At 36.0% G+C, this 27,908-nt stretch overlaps 4 protein-coding genes across 6 annotated transcripts in view; 2 read left to right on the top strand and 2 right to left on the bottom strand.

The window, feature by feature from the left end:
- Positions 1 to 228: 228 nt before the first annotated feature.
- The window catches only part of LOC133991922 (zinc finger protein 420-like), a 63,569-nt gene continuing 35,889 nt past the window's right edge, over positions 229 to 27,908 (bottom strand). The window contains exons 1-4 of one of the 3 annotated variants that reach the window (XM_062430533.1): positions 8,609 to 8,655; positions 7,191 to 7,294; positions 5,975 to 6,127; positions 229 to 2,483 (exon numbers count right to left, since the gene is read on the bottom strand). In XM_062430533.1, coding sequence (XP_062286517.1) covers positions 1,029 to 2,483; positions 5,975 to 6,094 — 1,575 coding nt within the window. In that variant the 5' untranslated portion in view covers positions 6,095 to 6,127; positions 7,191 to 7,294; positions 8,609 to 8,655 and the 3' untranslated portion in view covers positions 229 to 1,028. Of the gene's footprint in view, positions 2,484 to 5,974; positions 6,128 to 7,190; positions 7,295 to 8,608; positions 8,656 to 27,908 lie in introns of those variants that run through there. The other 2 variants (XM_062430535.1, XM_062430534.1) reach the window with 2 other exon arrangements.
- LOC133991924 (uncharacterized) lies at positions 10,413 to 13,259 on the top strand. The gene is made up of 5 exons (XM_062430538.1): positions 10,413 to 10,608; positions 10,701 to 11,033; positions 11,453 to 11,497; positions 12,515 to 12,823; positions 12,933 to 13,259. The coding sequence occupies exons 1-5, from the start codon at positions 10,566 to 10,568 to the stop codon at positions 13,196 to 13,198; spliced, it is 996 nt and encodes a 331-aa protein (XP_062286522.1). The 5' UTR covers positions 10,413 to 10,565; the 3' UTR covers positions 13,199 to 13,259.
- Positions 16,236 to 20,937, bottom strand: LOC133991929 (uncharacterized). The gene is made up of 6 exons (XM_062430543.1): positions 20,883 to 20,937; positions 20,458 to 20,790; positions 19,994 to 20,038; positions 17,913 to 18,221; positions 17,706 to 17,780; positions 16,236 to 16,777 (listed from the first exon to the last, which is right to left on the bottom strand). Exons 1-6 carry the CDS (start codon positions 20,923 to 20,925, stop codon positions 16,629 to 16,631), a joined length of 954 nt encoding a protein of 317 aa, XP_062286527.1. The 5' UTR covers positions 20,926 to 20,937; the 3' UTR covers positions 16,236 to 16,628.
- Positions 22,817 to 26,328, top strand: LOC133991928 (uncharacterized). Its single transcript, XM_062430542.1, has 5 exons — positions 22,817 to 23,012; positions 23,105 to 23,437; positions 23,854 to 23,895; positions 25,607 to 25,915; positions 26,034 to 26,328. Exons 1-5 carry the CDS (start codon positions 22,970 to 22,972, stop codon positions 26,222 to 26,224), a joined length of 918 nt encoding a protein of 305 aa, XP_062286526.1. The 5' UTR covers positions 22,817 to 22,969; the 3' UTR covers positions 26,225 to 26,328.

Below are 27,908 nucleotides of genomic sequence, written 5' to 3'. Positions count from 1 at the left end.
ACTTTTTTTTAATAGTTAAACCCTCTTAATGTTGCATTTCACTTCAAAATGTACCTTTTTTTCGGGGGTCAAACATCCAAATAAAATGAGAATAAGTCTAAAATTGATGTTTTCTTCCTCCAAGGTTCCCTGACTCATTGTTCAGTAGTTTGTGGCCACTGGATGGCGTCAGTCACTGATAGATAAAACCTTAATTCAATCTCTATATTGCACCATACAGCACACAGACATTAGAGTAAACTTGAAGGTGAACAGTCATTTATTAAAATACAAGCCTGCTGCATAAGTGTCAGGGATACATCATCAATATTTTTTGTGAATAGCACTGTCTCCTGATAACCCAGGGCCAATAGATAGCCATTTTAACTGTATCATAGATATTAACTGTATCTTAGATATTAAATTAAGGATGGCTGAGAATTTTCTACAGCTCAACCAGGACAAATCTGAAATTTTGGTCATCACTACTAAAGCCCAGAGAGAAAAACTCAATGAGAAACTGCAGCCACTGGCACTGAACCCGTCAACAGGGGGAAAGTTTTAAACCCCATATTATGAATGTCACTAAGATTGCATTTTATCATTTCAAAAAAATTCAGATGTAAAAAAAAAAACAAAAAACATTTTTCAGCTGGATAACTACAACTTTTCATGAATATTGATTTTGAATTACATCCTTTGTTAAAACATTGTTATCTTGGGATTACTTTATAAAACATGATATTTAGATACCTTGAACTACACTCCTTTACAAAGTGCAGGTGATGTCATTAAGGTCCCCATTTCTTTCACAGTGTTCTCCACCTTGAAGACATTTATACATAAAATCTCACAAATACATTGCTTTTCTTAGGAAAAACAAAAATCACACCATCACATTTTCAACTGTTGTCAATGTAACATTTCAGCTTTTCTACAAGCGGGTGGCATGTTAATACTTTCAAAAGGTTAAACTTTGGTAACCATAATCGCTGATTTTTGATACAACATGAAACGCAATAAAGAAACAGTCATTGTATCATAAATTATCACAAATCATTCTCTCCAGTGTGAATGCGTTGGTGTGTTTTTAGGGAGCTGTTGTGAGTGAAAGTTTTCCCACATTGCTCACAGCTGTACGGCTTCTCTCCAGTGTGAATGCGTTGGTGTTGTTTTAGATTATTGCTGTCAGTGAACATTTTCCCACATTGCTCACACCAGTAAGGCTTCTCCCCAGTGTGAATGCGTTGGTGTGTTTGTAGGGAGCTGTTGTGAGTGAAAGTTTTCCCACATTGCTCACAGCTGTACGGCTTCTCTCCAGTGTGAATGCGTTGGTGTCTTTTTAGGGAGTTGTTGTGAGGGAAAGTTTTCCCACATAGCTCACAGCTGTACGGCTTCTCTCCGGTATGAATGCTTTGGTGTTGTTTTAGATTACTGTCTTTAGTGAAAGTTTTCCCACATAGCTCACAGCTGTACGGCTTCTCTCCAGTGTGAATGTGTATGTGTTGTTTTAGACTACTGTCTTTAGTGAAAGTTTTCCCACATAGCTCACAGCTGTACGGCTTCTCTCCAGTGTGAATGAGTTGGTGTGTTTTTAGGGAGCTGTTGTGAGTGAACGTTTGCCCACATTGCTCACAGCTGTACGGTTTCTCTCCAGTGTGAATGCATTGGTGTGTTTTTAGGGAGCTGTTGTGAGTGAACGTTTTCCCACATTGCTCACAGCTGTACGGCTTCTCTCCAGTGTGAATGCGTTGGTGTTTTTTTAGACTACTGTTATGAGTGAAAGTTTTACCACATAGCTCACAGCTGTACGGCTTCTCTCCAGTGTGAATGCGTTGATGGATTTTTAAATGACTGTTATGAGTAAAAGTTTTCCCACATAGCTCACACCAGTAATGCTTCTCTCCAGTGTGAATGTGTTGGTGTGTTTTTAGGGAGCTGTTGTCAGTGAAAGTTTTCCCACATTGCTCACAGCTGTACGGCTTCTCTCCAGTGTGAATGTATTGGTGTGTTTTTAGGGAGCTGTTGTGAGTGAACGTTTTCCCACATTGCTCACAGCTGTACGGCTTCTCTCCAGTGTGAATGCGTTGATGAATTTTTAAATGACTGTTATGAGTAAAAGTTTTCCCACATTGCGCACAGCTGTACGGCTTCTCTCCAGTGTGAATGCGTTGATGGAATTTTAAATGACTGCTATGGGTGAAAGTTTTCCCACATTGCTCACAGCTGTACGGCTTCTCTCCAGTGTGAATGCGTTGATGTAATTTTAATTGACTGCTATTAGTGAAAGTTTTCCCACATTGCTCACAGCTGTATGGCTTCTCTCCAGTGTGAATGCGTTGGTGTGTTTTTAAATTACAGTCTTTAGTGAAAGTTTTCCCACATTGCTCACACCTGTACGGCTTCTCTCCAGTGTGAGTTTTCTGAGGAATTGGTAAATATCTTGATGTGGTGGCGGCTTCCGGACAGCAGTGATATTTGATTTCCTTTCTTCCTGTTTGTTTCTATGACAACAGACAAATACACAGAGAAATAGAGAGAGTAAGTTTGAGATATCAAGGATCCAGTATTTTTTAAACTTGACCCTGACCACAGACTACATCAGGACATCTAGACCTTTCCTGACCTTTGTGAAGCCATTAATAGAGCATTGACAAAAAAGAAAAAACCAACAATACAATAAGAAAACTGCAGAGATATCGGGAAAAGACATGAAGATGATTAAGGTCCTACTCAGAGATGTGCCACTATAATATCATGGTAAACAGTACTATCATGATAATCGATAAATTCCCTGAAACTCTTCTATTAGTGTTAAAATATAGTTAAATGATTTTCCAGTTTCACCACAATCACCTCATTCCCTGAGCAATATTTTGTTGCATCTTGGTTGGACTCTAGGTTGTTCACAGTTTAAGACTGGAAAATTTCTGGAAATCACTTTAAATGAAGCACAAGGCGCCTGAGAAGATGGTATCGTCCTAAGCGGACAATTACATGGACTGAACTGTAGAGTAGTGGAGCCATTTCACATTTCCTTTCTTCTCAGAACAGTACAACACCCTCCTAATCCTGGTCAACCTGCACAGGTGGGGAATGAGGGAGGACCCCTTGTGTTAGTTGCGTGGAGTGAAAGGAACACATCCTATCAGGGAGTAAAAACTTTTACCCAGAGGATATATGCATGTGGTGCCATGACAAAGTGTTAAAATTGCTCACTGACATCTTGGAGAAGGAAAGAAGAAACAAACACCCAGAAATCAAGGTGGAACAAGGTACCGGTGGTGGTACCGTCTACAACCCTAAGACCAGACATCATCATGTGGTCTCAGGAGGGAAATATGTGGAGCATAAGAACTGAACGCTGCTTCTCCATGTTTAGTTTTGACTCTGGGACAGAAAGCAGACCTGTCCCAGATGACCTGATAGGTCTGGATGTTTCATAACATAGCAGCAGAGCTTCCCTGCTAATCAGAGTCAAACCTCAATTTTATGCAAATTAATTGTCTAAGCAGTATCAAGTTATGTAATGGTATTTGTCATTTAAATACAAGTAAAATTGTACATCTATGATAAGCCTGTGTGATCAGTTAAGAAGATATTTAGTTCCAAATATTGTTACAATATCTACTTCTTGTGACACTACTGCCCTCTAGTGACAAGATGAACTCCCTTATGTATGTTCATGTATGTTTAACTGTGTGATTATGTTTTCAAATTCATAATGTGTTTAATTTTTGATCCGTTAACTCAAAAAACAAACAAAAAAAACATTTCTGTAAAGACATATTCTTTGTAGAATCTCAGGTTGGATTTGTCTTGTTTTATTAAACAGTTGTATTGAAAGTTTTTATATCATAAAGAGTTGAGTATATATTTAAAAATGTTTCATCTAGTCATACATTCGCTGCTTTAATTTTATTTAATTCCATCTAAGTATCAAACTTTATTTCACTGTAGATGGATTGAGAAAGCTGAATCAAATAAAAATAAATGCGTAGACATCATGAAGTGCTAAAATGAAGGTTGATCTTGCTGCATTTAATGTTTACATTGTTATATTTTTATGAAGTAAGAATAACAGGTTTTAATGATCTCACTTGAAATTCATATATTATGACATAAAACTAAATGAGAGTTTACATACTGTATCCAATATTACTTGGGTGAAAAAAAGATACAATGTTAGCAGAAGATCAGAAGATCTGCATTTAATGTCCGTATAAAGTAAGAATAAATATGTGTTCTGAGTTTGACATACCACAGAAAGGTGTGTTGTTACCCACCCTGCCAAATTTGAATGATTAAAAATCTGCCCAATATATGAAATTATTTAGTTCGCTGAAACCCTGCCCCCTACCAAGTGTCACCTGTCAATCAAAGTCACCACCTCTACCCGAAACATGGACGTCAGGTCTCAGAGCTTTCAGCGGCTAGCTCTGCTCAGCGATGCCAATCACCGCAGCGTTACGTAACGCGGTAGGGATTTTCAGAACTGGCCACTAAATCCTGAACACAGAAATTTTAAAACAGAGTTTATGAAGCCTAGCTCCACAATTCAAATCTAAATGGTTGAAATGCTTTTTACACATTTTTTAGAAATACATTTATGACCTATTTAATGTGTTTAGAAGAAAATGTCTGAATTCACTTTATATGGTCTTTAATGTTTACATTGTTATATTTTCATAAAGTTAGAAATACAGGTTTTAATGATCTCACTTGAAATTCATATATTATGACATAAAACTTAATGAGTGTTTACATACTGTATCCAATATTACTTGGGTGAAAAAAGATACAAAGTTAGCAAAAGATCAGGGAGTGTGTGATCGTATTGGTGATGAGTGTTGTACAGATATCTTAAAGTGGCATTGACAATAAGGGATAGGTTAATTAAAATAGGCCTGGGGCCTGTTTCAGGAAGCAAGTTTAACAAACTGAGTTAAAACCTTAACTCTAGGTTGACTAACTCTGAGCTGTCAAACTCAGAGTTTTCAGTTTCAGAACAGCTGATAACAGTTAGTTCAATCAACTCTGAGTGAAAGTAACGCTGAGTGAAGCTCGTGTATGAAGAGATAAGAAGCCTTCATCAATGGAACAAAGATAATGAGTCACCATGACAACAGGAGAAACCTGCTTTCTTGATGTTAATTTTGGTCACATATTGTGTGCTCCCACTGGTTCAGATGATAGTAAAAACAAAAAAAGATGCTGTCACAGCTATTAGACAATTTCCTGCAATCACCTGATATTGAAGCAAATCCACATATTGAGATAGAAAATGTTGATGAAATGAAAATCATAGCTTAAAGACAATAAAATGTAAACAAAGACTGTATGACTTTATAATATAATAAGAAAAAGTTTTAAAAAACTTTGAAGAAAATGACATTTGTAAGAAGATATGTTGACAAGACAGCAAACAATATTTTGATGACTTAGAATATAAACTTTCAAGTGGTGCAGTAAAAGGTTTTTCTCTACAACAGCTCCCCCTAGTGGCACTAACAAATCCAAACTGAAGTTGAGGTGGTGCTCTATAATAACTTTGTTGTTTCTGACTCCCCTCCACTTCTGTTTAAATATATTTACTTAAAGCAGTCTTATTATCGTCGGTTTTACTGCAAAATAATGAATAATGAAAGAATATGAGATAGAAAGAGGGAGATAGTTTTTATTTGTTTCCTTTGTTTGGTGTCACTAGCAGACATCCCAACTCTGCCGTCTGCGAGTGTTTGTGTGACTATAATTGCAGCGCGTGTGACAGCAAAGCGTGTTTATAGCTCTGTGTTGCTGCTTATTAGACCGACATTGATCGCAGCCCTCCCCCGGACCGACACCAAGTGTAACAACCCCCACCCCCCGGAACGAACCTTCCTGAAATGACTTTTTGCAGGTTGGGATGTCTGCACTAGTTTCACTACAGAGCCAATCTTAGAAATAGAGGGAAACACTGAAAACTTTCTGTAGTTTTTACGGCTGAGAAACTGACCTGTTTACTGGTGGTAGCAGACAGTGAGTCCGGGTTCTGGTTCTCCTCCATGCTGCTCGTAGTAGTTCTGGTTTGTGAAATCTTCTTCTTCTTTTTTCTTGCTTTATCGTGGTTGGTCATCCAGCTTTTGGTGCATTACCGCCACCATCTGTTCTGGAGAGTGAACCAGAAACTCCACTTACAATCTACATTATTCTGGGAAGAGGCTTCCCCTGTGCAGGCACAATCAATACAAACATCCCTTAGTTACTGTATCAATCAAGCTCCTTAACAGCCAGAAATGAATGAATGTTATGGTTTTGAATATGCAGCTTTATCTGCCGCCTCATTCCCTTTCACCCCAATGTGTGCCAGTATCCATAGAAACACCACTGTAACCCCCATCATTTTAATCCTGTATAGTGTTTGTTGCACCTCAATCAAAATGTCTAGTCTGCTGTGTGAGTGACTGTACTGAAGACTCTTTAGTGATGAACTTGAATCAGAACAAATAACTGCACTGCTAATAGTATTGCCACCATTTCCCCTGTGTACACGGACACTTCCTCACTGATCCTTTTCCCTACTGTTACCTGAAACTCAGGAACTATAAACCCCCACCCCATCGATACAAACATTCCTTTGTTCCTGTATCAATCAAGCTCCTTAACAGCCAGAAATGAATGAATGTGATGAGTTTTTTTAATATGGAAATGAATGTATATTTATGACTCCAGCTAGTATATGGATGTATGCAAGTGAATGGATCAATGAATATTTGTGATAGAGTGCCGGGGTGTGTGACTGGATCTATATGTATGATAGAATGAATGTTTTGGTAGGTTGACATGGTGATGTGGTGAAGGTGATGTGATGATATAAACTAAACTGAACAAACTACTGTGGTGGTTGAACTCTGACTAAATATTTCATGGTCTCTACTGACTCAATGTGTGTTACTGCTAACTGTTAACACACATTACAATAACGCTAGCGCTGTTAGCACCAACGGCTGCTAACGGTTGCAAACGGCTGCTAATGCTCACAAAGCGTTAACGTTTTTGTTTTTTGTTTAACTCACTCTACCGGTTAATAAAGTTATATTGATATGAAAACAAGTTGCAAACGGCTGCTAATGCTCACAAAGCGCTAACGTTTTTGTTTTTGTTTAACTCACTGACTCTACCGGTTAATAAAGTTATATTGATATGAAAACAAGTTGCAAATAACAACTCACCGAGACTTTATTCAGCATAGAGCAGCAGAATTGTGACTGCTCCAGGTTTTATTTCCTTTTCTTGGGGTTTGATTATTCTGGGTTCGGCTCTATCAGTCTGGGTGCTTATAAGTAAAACAGACATAAAAAGTGGGTTATGAAGAAGAAACAATAAAATAGGATAAAGTGCATAGTCCAAGTAGTAAAACAGGCTAAAATAAAAGACAGATTAATAAAAAAAAGTCAATAAAATTAAAAGCCACATTTAAAAGGTTGGTTACTTTTAAAAATATCAACACTCTGCTGCCCTCAGGGGGGTATTCCAGGGGCCCATTTCAGAAAGCAGGTTTAGTGAAAACTCTGAGTTAGTTAACCCTGAGATGAGGCAAACTCTGTTTTTTTGGTTTCACAAAGCCAGTTCAGCTTAACTCTGAGTCAATTACCCTGGCAACATACTCCGTGAACCTAACCTGCTCGCTGGCAGGTTTTCTTCAACTAACCCTGAGTTTCTCCTCCTTTTTAACTGAAGCCTACAGAGTGAAGGAGCTGTTAGTTAATATTGAAGCACAAATATAAAGCAGAAATCTCCGTCAGAGGGTGATCAGACCCCGATGGGATGTTTTATCATTCTCTGATGATGTTCTGTTTGAGTGTTTCCATTTTTCTGTACAATTGATCATTTTATCTGAACAATATTCTCAGGCCTCGTATCGTCTGTACGACACATTGTTGACATGCTCTCAGTTCAGAACAAGTTCTTTGTGTTGCACCTTGTTATTTTCTTTGCCAATGGCAGTTGTATATGTAACATCTGTGACGCTGAGCATGTTACCAAGGCAACCGTCTGTCAGGCTGTCAGACACGTAATACTTGAAAGTTATTAATAGCCAGGTGGTTACTGCGCATGCCTCATAATGACAGTGTCCCTGGTTCGATTCCTGCGATTATGTTGTAAACATGTAAACACATATATCAAATAAACAATTTTCCCATACTTTCCCTCAGTAGTTTCATCTGGACATATCACACTTTAAGCTGTAACTTAATTTGTGAGAATACTCTTCTTATCGAAGCCTGCTGGTTATTATTCACACTGGAAAGGAAGTGAACTAAACATAATTAACCTTACACAATTTCACAAATACACAGAACCAAAATAATTCCGCTTGGTTACACATTCAAACAATAGATTATAACATAACCTAATGCAATGATGGAGCCAGGTAAGCCTAAATAAATATAACAAAGTAGAATATACTGGGGTTTACCGAGCTACTATTGGCTGCTAACAGCCTAGCATTGCCGCTGTTACACACGGCTCATATAATGTAAACAAACAACCTTCTCCTTTCAAATAACTTTTACCACTACTAAAACGAGTCTGTGCTTGAAGACACATAACTTTACATAACTTACAGTAAGTTTGGCACCTTACTAACCTGAAAGTCAGGAAAACAAAATAAAACACCGGAGATGTGGCTGTTCTCTTCCAGGTCGTCTGGCATTATGAGAGGAAAACGGAAATACTCACAATCAGCCATAGTCCCTGGCCAGGCCCACAGTGCCACCCACTGGTGTAAGGTGCACATAACAAGTGTCAATCCTTGTCTTAAAAATACAATTGTCACTGACTATTTTAGGGTACAGGCAGATATAAATCATGTCAATGATCCCATACAAACAAACAATTAAACCATGGTGACTGGGAAACTCTGAGTTATCCGTTCCAGAATGAGAGGTAACTGAAGCTCTGAGTCAGTTACCATGGTAACTGACTCAGAGTTCCAGAATGAGAGGTAACTGAAACTCTGACTCAGTTACCATGGTGACTGACTCAGAGTTTCAGTTACCTCTCATTCTGGAACTCTGAGTCAGTTACCATGGTTACTGACTCAGAGTTTCAGTTACCTCTCATTCTGGAACGGATAACACAGAGTTTCCCTCATCTCAGGGTTAACTTACTCTGAGTTTTCCATATAACCCGCTTTCTGGAATACCCCCCTGGTCTTCAGGAAGGCTGTTCCAGAGACAAGGACCACAATAATGAAAAGATACCTCTCTGTTGGTTTTTGTTCCGACTTTGGGAATAATTAAAAGGCTGCTACCAGAAGACCTGAGGGTTCTAGAGGGTTAGTGGAATAAAAGCAAATCTGATAAATAGCAGAGGTGGATGGAGTTCTTTTCAAGTAAAAGTACCACTACTAGTACTGGTCTAAAAATATACTCTAACTAGTTGTTTTAATCAAAGGTAAAGGTATACATTTACAAATTCAACTTCAATGACAAAATGAAATATGTTGACACAAGACATTTAAAACATTTATGGAGATATGTGTCATTTTAGTGCAGACCATCCCATAAAATATTTTCAAACAACACATACATTGAATTGAAGGTAAATATAAGTTTGTTGGGTTCTGTTAGAGTTTATATGTCGCTATGAGAGCTAGCTGCCAGGTTGTCACAGGCTGCAATAAATGATGAACGTTAAGTTATTGTATCACGCTGGTTAATCATGCTGTACGATCCCCTTTGTTTAAAAAAAACAAACATTTCAGCCAACATTTTTTACTCAGTAACGGATGTGGTTTAAAATGTAGCGAAGTACAATACTTCACACAAAACATGCTTAAGTAAAAGTAAAAGTACAGATTTTTTAAACTACTTTAAAAAGTACAAGTACACAAAAAAACCTGACTAATTTACAGTAACGCCAGTAAATGTAATTCGTTACTTTCTACATCTGCTCTTTATACACATTTGGGGCCATGAAAACAAAACTATGAAGAGACTAGTAGAAGTAGAAGCAATGTGTTGTTGCAGCCACCAGAGGGCAGCAGTGTAAAGGTTTTATTACTGACAGCAGCAGCACACAGCAGATAGAGGTAATGTAATATAAAGTGTAGAATGAGATGTAAACTATAGGTTTAAAGTGTTATTCAACGTTTGAACAACATTAATAATATATCATATAATGTGTAAAGTATATTATACATATTATATAATAAAAAGAGGCAGAGTTACTTTTGGAAACAGCTGAACATAGACGGTTGCAGGTTGTAATTGATACCAAATTTGATTTAATGAACATGAATAAAGATTTAGTTATTCCTAAACAGGCAGCATTTTCTCTTATTGTAGATTTTGCAATATTAAAATTATAGTTGTATATAATTATTAAAATAATTGAGACTAATCTATTTTTTCACTCAGCGGAAAACCACACAGCAGCAGCAGCAGCCTTATGTGTCCGCTGCAGGGGCTGATGGGAGGTTTGAGGACCTGTTAGAAACCACGTGGCCCTCGTCTGATCTCACAGCTCGTCCTTGTTTGGCCTCAGCTGCATCAGAGCGCCACTTCTCCCCAGGTTCACCAGAGGAAACACCACTTCACAAAATGCTTTTCCTCCCAGCTGCTGCTCTGTGCTGTCTGTGTTCAGGTGAGTGTTTCCAGCCAATCAGGAGCCCACAAACTCAACCTTTAACAAACACTGTCACACTGACCTTCATCTGTGTGTCTGTTTCTCTACAGCGCTGGTTGCCATGGCAGCACAGCTGATTCAGGAAGATTTAACGCTGACCAAGAGAGCTGGTGAAAAAGTCTCCTTCAGCTGTCGAGGAACTGAGCAGTGTAGTGGTTTAAATGTATACTGGTACCAGAAGAAAGACACAGAAACATTCACAAGGATTCTGGACATTGGCATTAGTAGTGGTACAGTAAATTATAAAGATTATTTCAATCACCCTCAGAAAGATGATTTCTCAGTTGCAAAGAAACAGAACAACTATGAGTTGCAGATCCAGACAGTTCAACTCTCACATTCAGCCACCTACTACTGCTCCTGTTATAAATATCGCTCCCACAGTGATAAATGATGCCTGCAGCCTGTACAAAAACCTCCAGATGTCAAACAGTGTTTGTGACAGGAAGCGAGCAGTAAACCACAGCCCAGGTCAAATCAATAATTGAATCCTCTGGGGACTGTGAACGTCTGAATAACATTTAATTAACAATCCATCCGTAATTTTATCCAGAATCAGATCCAATCCATCTGCACTTAAGTGGTGGACCGACCAACTGACTGACATTAGTATCCATATAGTCACACTGCTAATGTGGCTAAAATCAAATAAAAGAAGAGACAGTCATGTTGATATGAACATTAGACAAACACATCATGGAGATGAAATATGATTCTGCTTAAAAATGTGGATTGGTTCACCTCAGCTGACATACTCAACAGCAGACAGGTTTTTGTACGAGTCATATTCACTGTGTGTCAGGCTGGAGCTACCTCATCTTTGGCTCTGGGACTAAACTGTTTGTAGGTAAGTCTAAACTTTAATTTTCCTTCAGTTGTTTTATTGAACAAGTGGAAAATGTGTTTGTAGTTTTAGTTTCTGCTGCTTCAGGCTTTACAAGTTAGTTTTGTCATATTTAGTAGAGAATTCTTCATGCAGCCATTCTTACATGAAACTAATCAATAACTCCTGAAAAGAGCTTCAAATATCACTGCACACCACAAGTTATTCTTTATTTATGCATCACATCAAAGTTTGTTTACAGCCAAAAAGTCTGATATCAGTAATGTTACAAATAAACAGGATTTAATCATCTCAGTGATTCAGCAGCAGCTGCTGTTTGTTAAAAACAAGATGATATATGATGTGAAACAGTACAATATATATTTGTAAATGGTCAAATGTATCTCATGATAATTGTGTTTTTATGATGATAAATATGTCTTTTAGTAGAAAATATATTTATTCATGAAGATAAAATAGATGAATGTTATTACAATAAATATAATTTCAAATGAATGTGTATAATTCTAAATCTTAATACACATTAAATATAAATGTAATTGGGAAATGAAATCAATGTAATGTCAAATATATAATGTTAAGAATATTTAAATAAGGACATAGTATAAAATATAATACATAAGATAACATACATATTGTAATTTAATTAAAAATATATCATTCTTATATTTAATTTGATAAATCTGAACATGTGTTAATTATATTTTATATAAAAGCTGAAATATTTAAAAATATTGATGAATTGTGTGACTGATTAGATTAAAGTATATGGTGGTAAATATTCAAAAACACTATAACCATTTACAAATGTTATATGAATATAATATATTTTAACTAATCAATAAAACTATACTTTCAAATTTACGAAGACAAATATCATAATATTATATTATGTTGCATTAAATTATATTTGACATATTTCTACATGTTGAGGTGATTTTGTTTTATATTTTAAAAATTGTTTTATGAAAAAAATAATTAATATTATCTGTGCTGCTTGTTGCTGCTGTCAAACTTCAGATGAGCAGATAGTGAAGCCCGTGGTAAGCGTGTACCCAGCAGCATCCAGAGCCCACCTGGAGGGGAAGAGCTCCCTGCTGTGTCTGGCCTCAGCCATGTCTCCTCCTCTGGTCCGGTTCTCCTGGAAAAGACAGAAGAAGAACGGTCCGCTGGAGGAGCTGACCTCTGCTGAGGGAGAGCAGCTGGAGCTCAGAGAGCCGGGACGCAGCGCCTCCATCCTGCTGCTCCATCAGCAAGAGGACAGCACATATAAGTACCGCTGCTACGTCAAGCACGAGGGGGGCAAAGTGAGGGCCCAAACGGAACAAGGTAATGAAGGCTTGGTGACTGTGTTCAGCAGTGATTCAGCTTCATCTGAAGACGCTGTCAGAGAGAGCAGAGGAGCAGAGCGCTGACATTTGACCCTTTTTTGTTTCAGAGGTTTCTCTTAATCCACCAACCCCAGCTCCGACAGCTATACCAATTCCGACAGCTACATCATCTCCGACAGCTACATCAGCTCCGACAGCTACATCAGCTCCAACAGCTCCACCAGATTTTGTTCCGTCTCAGTACCAGGTGCTGCTGCTCTGTGTGCTGTACACAGTGCTGATAGTGAAGAGTCTGGTGTACTGCTGTGGACTCTCTCTGCTGATGATCCTCAGAAACAAGGGACCGTCTACCAACTGCACAAATGCTGACTGACTAACTGTCCTCCAGCTTTAACTTCTCACTGACAACTGTTAAATCCTGAAGATAAAGTCGACAACTGATCCTGAGGAAAGTGAGGATCTCATTAGCTTTTTATTTCAAACTAGTGACAATAAGTATTGATTGTGGAGACAAACTGCTGACCAAGATAAATGTAAAAATAAAAAAAGACATTGTTGCATTTGAGTGAAGTAAATCGTTGTCACGACATTCCTTCAGATGCATATTTGGTAATCTGTATACAACTTCTTGAGCATACACATCTCTGTTATGTAGGTTAACTGCATAACATTGTATAATATTCCCGTCCTTTGATGCTTTTTTCTAACAACAATCCCATCTCCCTTTTGCCTTCGACATGTAAAAAATGATGTAAACAAGACAAGCATAAGCGTTAACAACAAACTCGTACGTCTAAATTTACCTTCCACCATTTTAATAGGGGTTTGCTATAGTGATTTATCAAAACTTCCTTAACTAGCCTTAGTCTGTATAGACACAACCTACTGGACAAAATAAATAAAACATTTAAAAATAAAAGACATATTGTTGCATTTGGGTGAATTAAATCGTCGTCACGAACATTCCTTCAGATGCATATTTGTTAACCTATATACATCTTCTTGAGCATACACATCTCTGTTATGTAGATAAGCTCTGCCTAGACTTCTCAAACCCTCTTCTGCACTAATATTCCCGTCCTTTTATGCTTTTCTTTGGGCATTATCTAGCAACAATCCCATCTCCCTTTCTGCCTAAGACATTTAAAAGATTATGTAAACGACACAAGCATAAGCGTTGACAACATATTGTACATCTGAATTTACCTTCCAACATTTTAATAGGGGTTTATCAAAACTTCATTAACTTGCTTTTTAAAAAATATTATATGTGGAGTTATAGCTATATATTTATATGCAGCCTCAAAAGTAACTTGACTAATCCTTGCACATCAAAACAAACTAGGAATATATCATAGCTGCTGTTCTCATCTGACTGTCATCAGGAACAAAACAGTTTATATTATTTTCTTTTTTTCCTGCAGCGTCAACAATGTATCCATGAGCATGCTCAGTGATGCAAAGACAATTATGTATGAAATGTATAATATGAACATTAAAGTGTTATATCAGGATAACATCTTAATGATGTAAATATGAGCAATGATCAAAAGAGAACATGCTCATTAAGAACTCAGCATTTTATTAATATTTTCATGTTTTAGATGTTATATAATGTTCAACATCATTATTCATTTTATTTTAATGTTTTTTCTTAATCTGAAGTTGCAGTTTTGTTTTTGCTTTAATGGCTACTAAACACACTTTGTAACATATTTTCTTTTTTAATGAAGAACAAACTTAAAACCAGAAAAGTCAAACTGTAAATCATTTATTTGAACATTTTGAGATATGTTGTTAAGATTTCTTGTTGTTTCCCACCTCAGCTGATACAGCATATTTATGGGAAAGCTGATTTTACTTAGAGATTCACACAGTATAGAAATAAAGAAATAAAATTGGTGAAAATAACCACTGTCATGTCTTACAAGAGTATTTTGTCATTTTCTTGCGCTCAGTGGAAAAAAGGTTTACAGACAACAAGAGAAAAGAGCGACATAAATGAGATAGAGGGAAGTTCATGAGTGCACAGCAGCAGGTGTGAATCTGTTCTCGGTGGTTATTAGGACTCATAAAAAAAACTGTTGACAGCGAATCAACACTTCCTTTCCTGCAGCAGACGAGCCGTGTGGGTTTCTGCTCAGCAGCCTCCACACTGTTCACTGTGGTTTTTCACTTTAACAACACAATGACGGTTATAACCATCCACTCTGGTTAAACTATCGTTCCAGGAACTTCAGTGTGAACTCAGTGCTCGCTGTCGCAGGTTTTTATATTTGTGTTATTAATATGTGAGAGAAGCAGCTCAAATCCTAAACTCAGAGCTGAGAAACTGACATGATTAAATAAAGGGAGACATTCAAACTCCTGCAGTCTGCTCAGCTCCCACAGTCTGTACTGTGACTCATGGAAAAGACACATTATAAAGAAAGCACAAATCCATTTTCATACTAATAACCCAATTTAAATCTCATGTTTTAATACCAAACACAATGATATACACATGAAACAACATAAACATCAAATATATGTTAAAAAAACTTTCTGCTAATTTTTAATGAACAGAGCAAATAAATGTTTTACATCTAAAATACAGGTGTACATGTACAACCAACCAAGTTTCTTTAAATATTATATTAAAAAAAGTAAATTGTAATACTATTCATATTGTACTTCCAAATATATAGATGTTTAATAATTAATACGTATTGTTTAATAATATGGATTTGTATCATTAATAGTTGTATTACTTTCTTGTTGCTGTTTGTTTTATATGAAGTTGATTTTGCTAATAAAACAAACTCATTTTTTTTATTTGTGGTGTTTCTGAAATCTTTCAACTTCTTGTAAATTGCAGTTTTTACCACGGCACTGTCTCTGTGCAAAGTTTAAAATAAAACAACATCCCATGTTTGTTATCATCAATCAGAAGAGCAGAACACAAACCATAATGACACAGAAATAGAAACCACTGAGACAAACAAGTCATTTTTATACACTGAATGACTTTTGTATTTATGTCTGCTGTATAAATCTAAATACATTTAGTTTACTTATAAATGTTTTAAATGTAAATGCAATGAACTATTTTGTTTGGATAAAACTGCAAGAGTTAATCATTATTTTAGTGATTTAGAGAAAAAATAAAGTTATAAATGTAAAATATTTAAACATACTTCTTATTGAGTTTCTTATTTTTTTCATTGTACATTCAGAAGTTACTCTATATTGGAAATGAACGAGAGCATCATGAGACTGAAATTTAGTTATATAATCAGTAACTGTTGAGACTGTATTTGCAAATATTCTCTATATTTTTGGGGTCATATCACATCAAAATCAATACAGAAACACATTTAGAAGAAAAATCAATTAAAACAAATAACTTCATAAAACACAAACACTGTGATATTAAAGTTTATTGAGAATATCATAATTATGAATTAAAAAGAGAAAATGTAACTTTGCAGAAAACATTAAACACAAAACAATAAACATAATAAAGGTTTGGAAAGAACTAAAAACTAAGTCATATTTTCTGTATTTGCTTTTATTTTCTGTACACGTCAAAGTTTAAAGCAGGAATAAAAAAATCTGAGCTGAAGAAGTAACTGTTAAGGTAAATATAAATGTGTATATATGTATTTATATATTTAGCACAACTGTATCTAACTTGTGCACGAAGAGAGAAAATGTAAAAACAACCACAACACGTCATAAGTGACATTTGTGAAGACTGATCAAAGTGATCAATGAGATGAATTGATGAGATGTGATGGTGAGAAAAGGCGAGCAGGAAACAGTCAGTCAGCATGTGTGCAGTCGGTGGACGGTCCCTTGTTTCTGAGGATCATCAGCAGAAAGAGTCCACAGCAGTACACCAGACTCTTCACTATCAGCACTGTGTACAGCACACAGAGCAGCTTCACCCTGCACTGAGACTGGAAGAGCACTGACACACACACACACACACACACACACACACACACACACACACACACACACACACACACACACACACACACACACACACACACACACACACACACACACACACACAGGTCTGTTCAACTGTGGACATTTCATCATAATATCATCACATTTTCTTCACTATAACTTGGACTTTTCCACACGGGACGAGCAGCTTTACATGAAGACAGGGGTCCACTACAGTTTGACTGACAGCTCAAAGGCCCTTATTAAATACAACAAGTCAGGGCCGCTTTTTACGGGCCCTGAACAGGATTTGATTTCCTGTTTTTGAGTTCAAATAACTTTTTGATCCACAACTAACTACAATTTATAACAATTAAAATCATTCAGGTATAAAACACACTGGTTACCATATATCTGAAGTTTTTCCCACTTGAATGCAGAATAACTCCACAACAAGCTAACAAACTCATCTCTGACATATTATAGTGTTTGTGCTGTTTGCTGGGCAGGTAGTGTACAGTGGGTTTATCAGGAAACAGCTGCTGCTGCTGCTGGAAACACTGAGACTGAACCAGACAGGAAATGTGCTGCAAAACCACAACTAGCAGCTAAAAGAGGCTCAAAAGCTCATTTAGTCATTAGATTATTTCTCTATATAAAACTATTGATTAGTGCAGCTTTAAGATAGACTCCCTAAACTTGTTGTATCGCCCTCAAAGCCTAAAATGTAGTAGAGCTCCCCTGAAAGGTGTTATTAGTCAGACTGTGCAGTGAAAGCTCTCTCAATGGGACTTGTTGTGCTGTGGGACACTCTAACAGTATCAGGGAGTTTATGTTTAAATCCTTCAATGATGAGCAGAAAGTTAACAGACTGATATGCAGCCCTAACTGCAGCAGGACATTGGAGCTGTCAGTGCATGCAGAGAGGCAGCAGGTGATCTTACAGTCAGCTTGCTGCAGAGCTGGCAGGTCTGCTGGCTCTCTCTCTGGAGGACAGGAGGCTGCTGCAGCTGGAACCTCTGAAACAGAAAAGGAGTCAAATGTTTGGAGTTGCAGTGAGAAATGTCAGCGCTCTGCTCCTCTGCTCTCTCTGACAGCGTCTCCAGATGAAGCTGAATCGCTGCTGAACACAGTCACCAAGCCTTCATTACCTTGTTCTGTTTGGGCCTCCACTTCTCCCCCCTCGTGCTTGACGTCACAGCGGTATTTATATGTGCTGTTCTCTTGCTGATGGAGCAGCAGGATGGAGGCGCTGCGTCCCGGCTCTCTGAGCTCCAGCTGCTCTCCCTCAGCAGAGGTCAGCTCCTCCAGCGGGCCGTTCTTCTTCTGTCTTTTCCAGGAGAACCGGACCAGAGGAGGAGACATGGCTGAGGCCAGACACAGCAGGGAGCTCTTCCCCTCCAGGTGGGCTCTGGATGCTGCTGGGTACACGCTCACCACGGGCTTCACTACCTGCTCATCTGAAGTTTGACAGCAGCAACAAGCAGCACAGACACACATTCACACAGTCAACAGCAGCTTACAGCACTGCACTGCATTCAGTCTGATCCTGGAAACTACACGATCACTAAACTACTCATCAATACACCACAAACATCATCTACTGGACACTGGATCAATAATCATAACAGACTAAAGCATCATGGAAGCTCATCATATGTCATATAGAAAGATTAAAACACAATGTAGCACTCTTTATCAATATTTACCACAACATTAATTACTAATATAATAACATTTGTAAAACTGAACATATATCATGACATAACAGCCTCATATAAAATACATTTGTTCATGTTTATAGTGTTTTATTTAAAATATAATTACCACTATATAGTTTAATAAATTCTAAGCAAATCAATTTATCAATAATTTTGATTATTTTCATGGGACTTTTATCTTTTATTAAAATTTAATTTTTTCTCTTTAAATTGATTATTTTTTTCATTTGTTAAAAATTACATATAAAATACATTTTCTAATAATTATAGTGTTTTATATAAAATATAATTAATCAATTGTAAAATTTAACATATATCATGACATAACAGCCTCGTATAAAACAAATGTCTTAATAATTAAAGTGTTTTATATAAAATATAATTACCACTATATGCTTAATTCAATTAAAAAATAATCAATATATTAATAGTTACATATTTTTAGTTTAATATAAAACACAATCACCTTAACATGTAGAAATATGTCAAATATAATTTAATCAACATAATATAATATGATGACATTTGTCTTCGTAAAATTTAAAGTATAGTTTTATTACTTGGTTAAAATATATTATATTCATATTACATTTGTAAATATTATAGTGTTTTATATGAAGTATATTTACCACCAAATACTTAAATCTAATTAGTCACACAATTCATCAATATTTTTTTTAAATAATTCAGCTTTTATATAAAATATAATTAACACATGTTCAGATTTATCAAATAAAATATAATTTTATATACATTTAACACATTTATAGATATATTAAATATAAGATGATATATGTTTTAATCAAATTGCAATATGTATTTTATCCTATGTATTATATTTTCTACTATATAATTTCTAAATATTCTTAACATTATATTTTTGACATCACATTTATTTCATTTCCCAACTAAATTTATATTAAATGTGTATTAAGATTTACAATTATACACTTTAATTTTAAATTATATTTATTGTAATAACATTAATCTATTTTAACTTCATGCATTAATATATTTTCTACTAAAAGACATATTTATCATCATAAAAACACAATTATCATGAGATACATTTTACCATTTACAAATATATACTGTATATTTAACACACAATATATTTATCACTATTTGCTTCTAAAATGACATTTAGGAACATTTATTAAATGATGTTTCACATCATATATCATCTTGTTTTTAACAAACAGCAGCTGCTGCTGAATCACTGAGATGATTAAATCCTGTTTATTTGTAACATTACTGATATCAGACTTTTTGGCTGTAAACAAACTTTGATGTGATGCATAAATAAAGAATAACTTGTGGTGTGCAGTGATATTTGAAGCTCTTTTCAGGAGTTATTGATTTGTTTTATGTAAGAATGGCTGCATGAAGAATTCTCTACTAAATATGACAAAACTAACATGTAAAGCCTGAAGCAGCAGAAACTAAAACTACAAACACATTTTCAACTTGTTCAATAAAACAAATGAAGGAAAATGAAAGTTTAGACTTACCTACAAACAGTTTAGTCCCAGAGCCAAAGATGAGGTAGCTCCAGCCTGACACACAGTGAATATGACTCGTACAAAAACCTGTCTGCTGTTGAGTGTGTCAGCTGAGGTGAACCAATCCACATTTTTAAGCAGAATCATATTTCATCTCCATGATGTGTTTGTCTAATGTTCATATCAACATGACTGTCTCTTCTTTTATTTGATTTTAGCCACATTAGCAGTGTGACTATATGGATACTAATGTCAGTCAGTTGGTCGGTCCACCACTTAAGTTCAGATGGATTGGATCTGATTCTGGATAAAATTACGGATGGATTGTTAATTAAATGTTGTTCAGACGTTCATTGTCCCCAGAGGATTCAATTATTGATTTGACCTGGGCTGTGGTTTACTGCTCTCTTCCTGTCACAAACACTGTTTGACATCTGGAGGTTTTTGTACAGGCTGCAGGCATCATTTATCACTGTGGGAGCCAGATTGATAACAGGAGCAGTAGTAGGTGGCTGAATGTGAGAGTTGAACTCTCTGGATCTGCAACTCATAGTTGTCCTGTTTCTTTTCAGCTGAGAAATCATCTTTATGAGGATGATTGTAAGAATCTTTATCTACTGTACCATCACTCATGTAAATGAACAGAATCCTTGTGAATGTTTCTGTGTCTTTCTTCTGGTACCACCATACATAATAACCACTGTTACACTGCTCAGTTCCTCGACAGCTGAAGGAGACTGTTTCACCAGCTCTCCTGGTCAATGTTAAATCATCCTGACTCAGCTGTGCTGCCATGGCAACCAGCGCTGTAGAGAAACAGACAAACAGATGAAGGTCAGTGTGACAGTGTTTGTTAAAGGTTGAGTTTGTGGGCTCCTGATTGGCTGGAAACACTCACCTGAACACAGACAGCACAGAGCAGCAGCTGGGAGGAAAAGCATTTTGTGAAGTGGTGTTTCCTCTGGTGAACCTGGGGAGAAGTGGCGCTCTGATGCAGCTGAGGCCAAACAAGGACGAGCTGTGAGATCAGACGAGGGCCACGTGGTTTCTAACAGGTCCTCAAACCTCCCATCAGCCCCTGCAGCGGACACATAAGGCTGCTGCTGCTGCTGTGTGGTTTTCCGCTGAGTGAAAAAATAGTCTAGTGTTAATTATTTTAATAATAATATTCAAATATAATTTTAATATTGCAAAATCTACAATAAGAGAAAATGCTGCCTGTTTGCAAATAACTAAATATTTAATCATGTTCATTAAATCAAATTTGGTATCAATTACAACCTGCAACAGTCTACATGTTCAGCTGTTTCCAAAAGTAACTCTGCCTCTTTTTATTATATAATATTTATAATATACTTTACACATTATATGATATATTATTAATATTGTTCAGACGTTTTATGACACTTTAAACCTATAGTTTACATCTCATTCTACACTTTATATTACATTACCTCTATCTGCTGTGTGCTGCTGCTGTCAGTAATAAAACCTTTACACTGCTGCCCTCTGGTGGCTGCAACAACACATTGCTTCTACTTCTACTAGTCTCTTCATAGTTTTGTTTTCATGGCCCCAAATGTGTATAAAGAGCATATATGTCTTATATATGTGTATTTATATATCATGTGTACAGTAAAACTGAGAGTTGACCCATAGAGTTGATGTGTGATTCTTTTTTGTTGCAGAGGTTTTGTAAGGTCCTCATTGGACTCTGGTTGACTGTTCTGACAAAAAAAACACGGTATCAGTACAGTATCTCTGAATTGAAGGTGGCATAAAACAATAACTTTTCTTTAAATGACCCAAAGAAGACCAAACTTTTAAGTACCCCTGTTAAAAAGGCTCTGCCCCTGTGCACCATTTGCTCAATGATCTCATTTCCGACACATTATCCTTTTCAAATGAACGCATCATGCTCAATGCCTGTACCTGCAGAGTGAGACAGATTACGGCACAACGTCTAATGGACATTTCTTTTAGTGTGCGTCCATAAATGGGTGGGTTGTGTTCTGTTAGAGTTTATATGTCGCTATGAGAGCTAGCTGCCAGGTTGTCACAGGCTGCAATAAATTATGAATGTTGAGTTATTGTATCACGCTGGTTAACAATGCTGTACGATCCCCTTTGTTTAAAAAAACAAACATTTCAGCCAACATTTTTTTACTCAGTAACGGATGTGATTTAAAATGGAGCGAAGTACAATACTTCACACAAAACATACTTAAGTAAAAGTAAAAGTACAGATTTTTAAAACTACTTTAAAAAGTACAAGTAAACAAAAAACGACTCAATTACAGTAACGCCAGTAAATGTAATTCGTTACTTTCTACCTCTGCTCTTTATACACATTTAGGGCCATGAAAACAAAACTGTGAAGAGACTAGTAGAAGTAGAAGCAATGTGTTATTGCAGCCACCAGAGGGCAGCAGTGTAAAGGTTTTATTACTGACAGCAGCAGCACACAGCAGATAGAGGTAATGTAATATAAAGTGTAGAATGAGATGTAAACTATAGGTTTAAAGTGTCATAAAACGTCTGAAAAATATTAATAATATATCATATAATGTGTAAAGTCTATCATAAATATTATATAATAAAAAGAGGGTTATTTTTTGGAAACAGCTGAACATAGACGGTTGCAGGTTGTAATTGATACCAAATTTGATTTAATGAACATGAATAAAGATTTAGTTATTCCTAAACAGACAACATTTTCTCTTATTGTAGATTTTGCAATATTAAAATTATAGTTGTATATAATTATTAAAATAATTGAGACTAATCTATTTTTTCACTCAGCGGAAAACCACACAGCAGCAGCAGCAGCCTTATGTGTCCGCTGCAGGGGCTGATGGGAGGTTTGAGGACCTGTTAGAAACCACGTGGCCCTCGTCTGATCTCACAGCTCGTCCTTGTTTGGCCTCAGCTGCATCAGAGCGCCACTTCTCCCCAGGTTCACCAGAGGAAACACCACTTCACAAAATGCTTTTCCTCCCAGCTGCTGCTCTGTGCTGTCTGTGTTCAGGTGAGTGTTTCCAGCCAATCAGGAGCCCACAAACTCAACCTTTAACAAACACTGTCACACTGGCCTTCATCTGTGTGTCTGTTTCTCTACAGCGCTGGTTGCCATGGCAGCACAGCTGATTCAGGAGGATTTAACGTTGACCAGGAGAGCTGGTAAAAAAGTCTCCTTCAGCTGTCGAGGAACTGAGGAGTGTTACAGTAGTTATTCTGTATACTGGTACCAGAAGAAAGACACAGAAACATTCACAAGGATTCTTAATATTCGCATGAGTGATGGTAGAGTAGATAAAAATTATTACAATCATCCTCAGAAAGAGGATTTCTCAGCTGCAAAGAAACAGAACAACTATGAGTTGCAGATCCAGACAGTTCAACTCTCACATTCAGCCACCTACTACTGCTCCTGTTGGAAATCTGGCTCCCACAGTGAGAAATGATGCCTGCAGCCTGTACAAAAACCTACAGATGTCAAACAGTGTTTGTGACAGGAAGAGAGCAGTAAACCACAGCCCAGGTCAAATCAACAATTGAATCCTCTGGGGACCGTGAACGTCTGAACAACATTTAATTAACAATCCATCCGTCCTTTTATCCAGAATCAGATCCAATCCATCTGCACTTAAGTGGTGGACCGACCAACTGACTGACATTAGTATCCATATAGTCACACTGCTAATGTGGCTAAAATCAAATAAAAGAAGAGACAGTCATGTTGATATGAACATTAGACAAACACATCATGGAGATGAAATATGATTCTGCTTAAAAATGTGGATTGGTTCACCTCAGCTGACACACTCAACAGCAGACAGGTTTTTGTACGAGTCATATTCACTGTGTAGACTGGGTCCTCGTCTTTGGCTCTGGGACTAAACTGTTTGTAGGTAAGTCTAAACTTTCATTTTCCTTCAGTTGTTTTATTGAACAAGTTGAAAATGTGTTTGTAGTTTTAGTTTCTGCTGCTTCAGGCTTTACATGTTAGTTTTGTCATATTTAGTAGAGAATTCTTCATGCAGCCATTCTTACATAAAACAAATCAATTACTCCTAAAAAGAGCTTCAAATCTCACTGCACACCACAAGTTATTCTTTATTTATGCATCACATCAAAGTTTGTTTACAGCCAAAAAGTCTGATATCAGTAATGTTACAAATAAACAGGATTTAATCATCTCAGTGATTCAGCAGCAGCTGCTGTTTGTTAAAAACAAGATGATATATGATGTGAAACATCATTTAATAAATGTTCCTAAATGTCATTTTAGAAGCAAATAGTGATAAATATATTGTGTTAAATATACAGTATATATTTGTAAATGGTAAAATGTACCTCATGATAATTGTGTTTTTATGATGATAAATATGTCTTTTAGTAGAAAATATATTTATGCATGAAGATAAAATAGATGTTATTGTTATGTTATTACAATAAATATAATTTAAAATTAAAGTTTATAATTTTAAATCTTAATACACATTTAATATAAATGTAATTGGTAAATGTAATAAATGTGATGTCAAATATATAATATTAAAAATATTTTGAAATTATATAGTAGAAAATATAATACATCAGATAAGATACATATTGCAATTTGATTAAAATATATATCATCTTATATTTAATATATCTATAAATGTGTTAAATTTATTTAAATTATATTTTATTTGATGAATCTGAACATGTGTTAATTATATTTTATATAAAAGCTGACATATTTAAAAATATTAATAATTGTGTGACTGATTAGATTAAATTATATGGTGGTAAATATACTTCATATAAAACACTATAATCATTTACAAATGTAATATCAATATAATATATTTTAACAAGCAATAAAACTATACTTTCAATTTTACAAAGACAAATGTCATCATATTATATTATGTTGCATTATATTATATTTGACATATTTCTACATGTTGAGGTGATTGTGTTTTATATTAAACTATTAATATATTGATTCATTTTTAATTGAATAAAGTATATAGTGGTAATTATATTTTATATAAATCACTATAATTATTAGAAAATGTATTTTATATGTAATTTCCAATCATTTTTCATTTTCACAAATGAAAAAAATTCTATCTTAAAATGAAAAATGTTTTTTACACATTTAATAAAATGTGGCAATTGTTTTTTAATAAAAAATAAAAGTCCCATGAAAATAATTAAAATGATTGATAAATTGATTTGCTTTGAATTCATTAAACTATATGGTTGTAAATATATTTCATATAAATCACTATATTAATGAACAAATGTATTTTATATGAGGCTGTTATGTCATGATATATGTTCAGTTTTACAAATGTTATTATATTAATAATTAATGTTGTGGTAAATATTGATAAAGAGTGCTACATTGTGTTTTAATCTTTCTATATGACATATGATGAGCTTCCATGATGCTTTAGTCTGATATGATTATTGATCCAGTGTCCAGTAGATGATGTTTGTGGTGTATTGATGAGTAGTTTAGTGATCATGTAGTTTCCAGGATCAGACTGAATGCAGTGCAGTGCTGTAAGCTGCTGTTGACTGTGTGAATGTGTGTCTTTGCTGCTTGTTGCTGCTGTCAAACTTCAGATGAGCAGGTAGTGAAGCCGGTGGTGAGCGTGTATCCAGCAGCATCCAGAGCCCACCTGGAGGGGAAGAGCTCCCTGCTGTGTCTGGCCTCAGCCATGTCTCCTCCTCTGGTCCGGTTCTCCTGGAAAAGACAGAAGAAGAACGGCCCACTGGAGGAGCTGACCTCTGCTGAGGGAGAGCAGCTGGAGCTCAGAGAGCCGGGACGCAGCGCCTCCATCCTGCTGCTTCATCAGCAAGAGAACAGCACATATAAATACTACTGCGACGTCAAGCACGAGGGGGGCAAAGTGGAGGCCCAAACAGAACAAGGTAATGAAGGCTTGGTGACTGTGTTCAGCAGTGATTCAGCTTCATCTGGAGACGCTGTCAGAGAGAGCAGAGGAGCAGAGCGCTGACATTTTTTTTCTTCACTTTTTTTCTCTTTCAGAGGTTTTTGTTCCACCTCCACCAGCTCCGGCAGCTATACCAGATTTTGTCCCGTCTCAGTACCAGGTGCTGCTGCTCTGTGTGCTGTACACAGTGCTGATAGTGAAAAGTCTGGTGTACTGCTGTGGACTCTCTCTGCTGATGATCCTCAGAAACAAGGGACCGTCCACTAACTGCACACATGCTGACTGACTAACTGTCCTCCAGCTTTAACTTCTCACTGACAACTGTTAAATCCTGAAGATAAAGTCGACAACTGATCCTGAGGAATGTGAGGATCTCATTAGCTTTTTATTTCAAACTGATGACAATAATTATTGATTGTGGAGACAAACTGCTGACCAAGAGAAATGTAAAAATAAAAAAAGACATTGTTGCATTTGGGTTAAGTAAATCGTTGTCACGACATTCCTTCAGATGCATATTTGGTAATCTGTATACAACTTCTTGAGCATACACATCTCTGTTGTGTAGGTTAACTGCATAACATTGCATTAACATTCCCGTCCTTTGATGCTTTTTTCTAGCAACAATCCCATCTCCCTTTTGCCTTCGACATGTAAAAAAATATGTAAACAAGACAAGCATAAGCGTCAACAACAAACTTGTACGTCTAAATTTACCTTCCACCATTTTAATAGGGGTTTGCTATAGTGATTAATCAAAACTTCATTAACTATCCTTAGTCTGTATAGACACAACCTACTGACCAAAAGAAATAAAACATTTAAAAATAAAAGACATTGTTGCATTTATGTGAATTAAATCGTCGTCACGAACATTCCTTCAGATGCATATTTGTTAACCTATAAACATCTTCTTGAGCATACACATATCTGTTATGTACATAAGCTCTGCCTAGACTTCGCAATCCCTCTTCTGCACTAACATTCCCGTCCTTTTATGCTTTTCTTTGGGTATTATCTAGCAACAATCCCTTCTTCTTTTCTGCCTTCGACATGTAAAAGATTATGTAAACGACACAAGCATAAGCGTTGACAACATATTGTACATCTGAATTTACCTTCCAACATTTTAATAGGGGTTTATCAAAACTTCATTCATTTGCTTTTTTAATATTATGTGTGTATTTACAGCTATATATTTATATGCAGCCTTAAAAGTAACTTGACCAATCCCTGCACACCAAAACAAACTAGGAATATCATAGCTGCTGTTCTCATCTGACTGTCATCATGAACAAAACAGTTTATATTATTTTCCTTTTTTCCTGCAGCGTGAACAATGTAACCATGAGCATGCTCAATGATGCAGAGAAAATGATGTATGAAATATATAATATGAACATTAAACTGTTATATCAGGATAACTTTATAAAGTATGTAAATATGAGCAATAATCAAAACATAACATGTTCAGTATTTTATTAATATTTTCATGTTTTAAATGTTATATAATGTTCAACATCTTGATTCATTTTATTTTAATGTTTTTTTCTTATTCTGAAGTTGCAGTTTTGTTTTTGCTTTAATGGCTACTAAACACACTTTGTAACATATTTTCTGTTTTAATGAAGAACAAACTTAAAACCAGAAAAGTCAAACTGTAAATCATTTATTTGAACATTTTGAGATATTTTGTTAAGATTTCTTGTTGTTTCCCACCTCAGCTGATACAGCATCTTTATGGGAAAGCTGATTTTACTTAGAGATTCATACAGTATAGACATGAAGAAATAAAATTGGTGAAAATAACCACTGTCACGTCTTACAAGAGTATTTTGTCATTTTCTTGCGCTCAGTGGAAAAAAGGTTTACAGACAACAAGAGAAAAGAGCGACATAAATGAGATAGAGGGAATTTCATGAGTGTACAGCAGCAGGTGTGAATCTGTTCTCGGTGGTTATTAGGACTCA

This window comes from Scomber scombrus, chromosome 12, assembly GCF_963691925.1.
Source record: "Scomber scombrus chromosome 12, fScoSco1.1, whole genome shotgun sequence".
NCBI lineage: Eukaryota > Metazoa > Chordata > Actinopteri > Scombriformes > Scombridae > Scomber > Scomber scombrus.
Note: the sequence above shows the minus strand (reverse complement) of the source record. Positions and strands in the feature narration are given on the sequence as shown.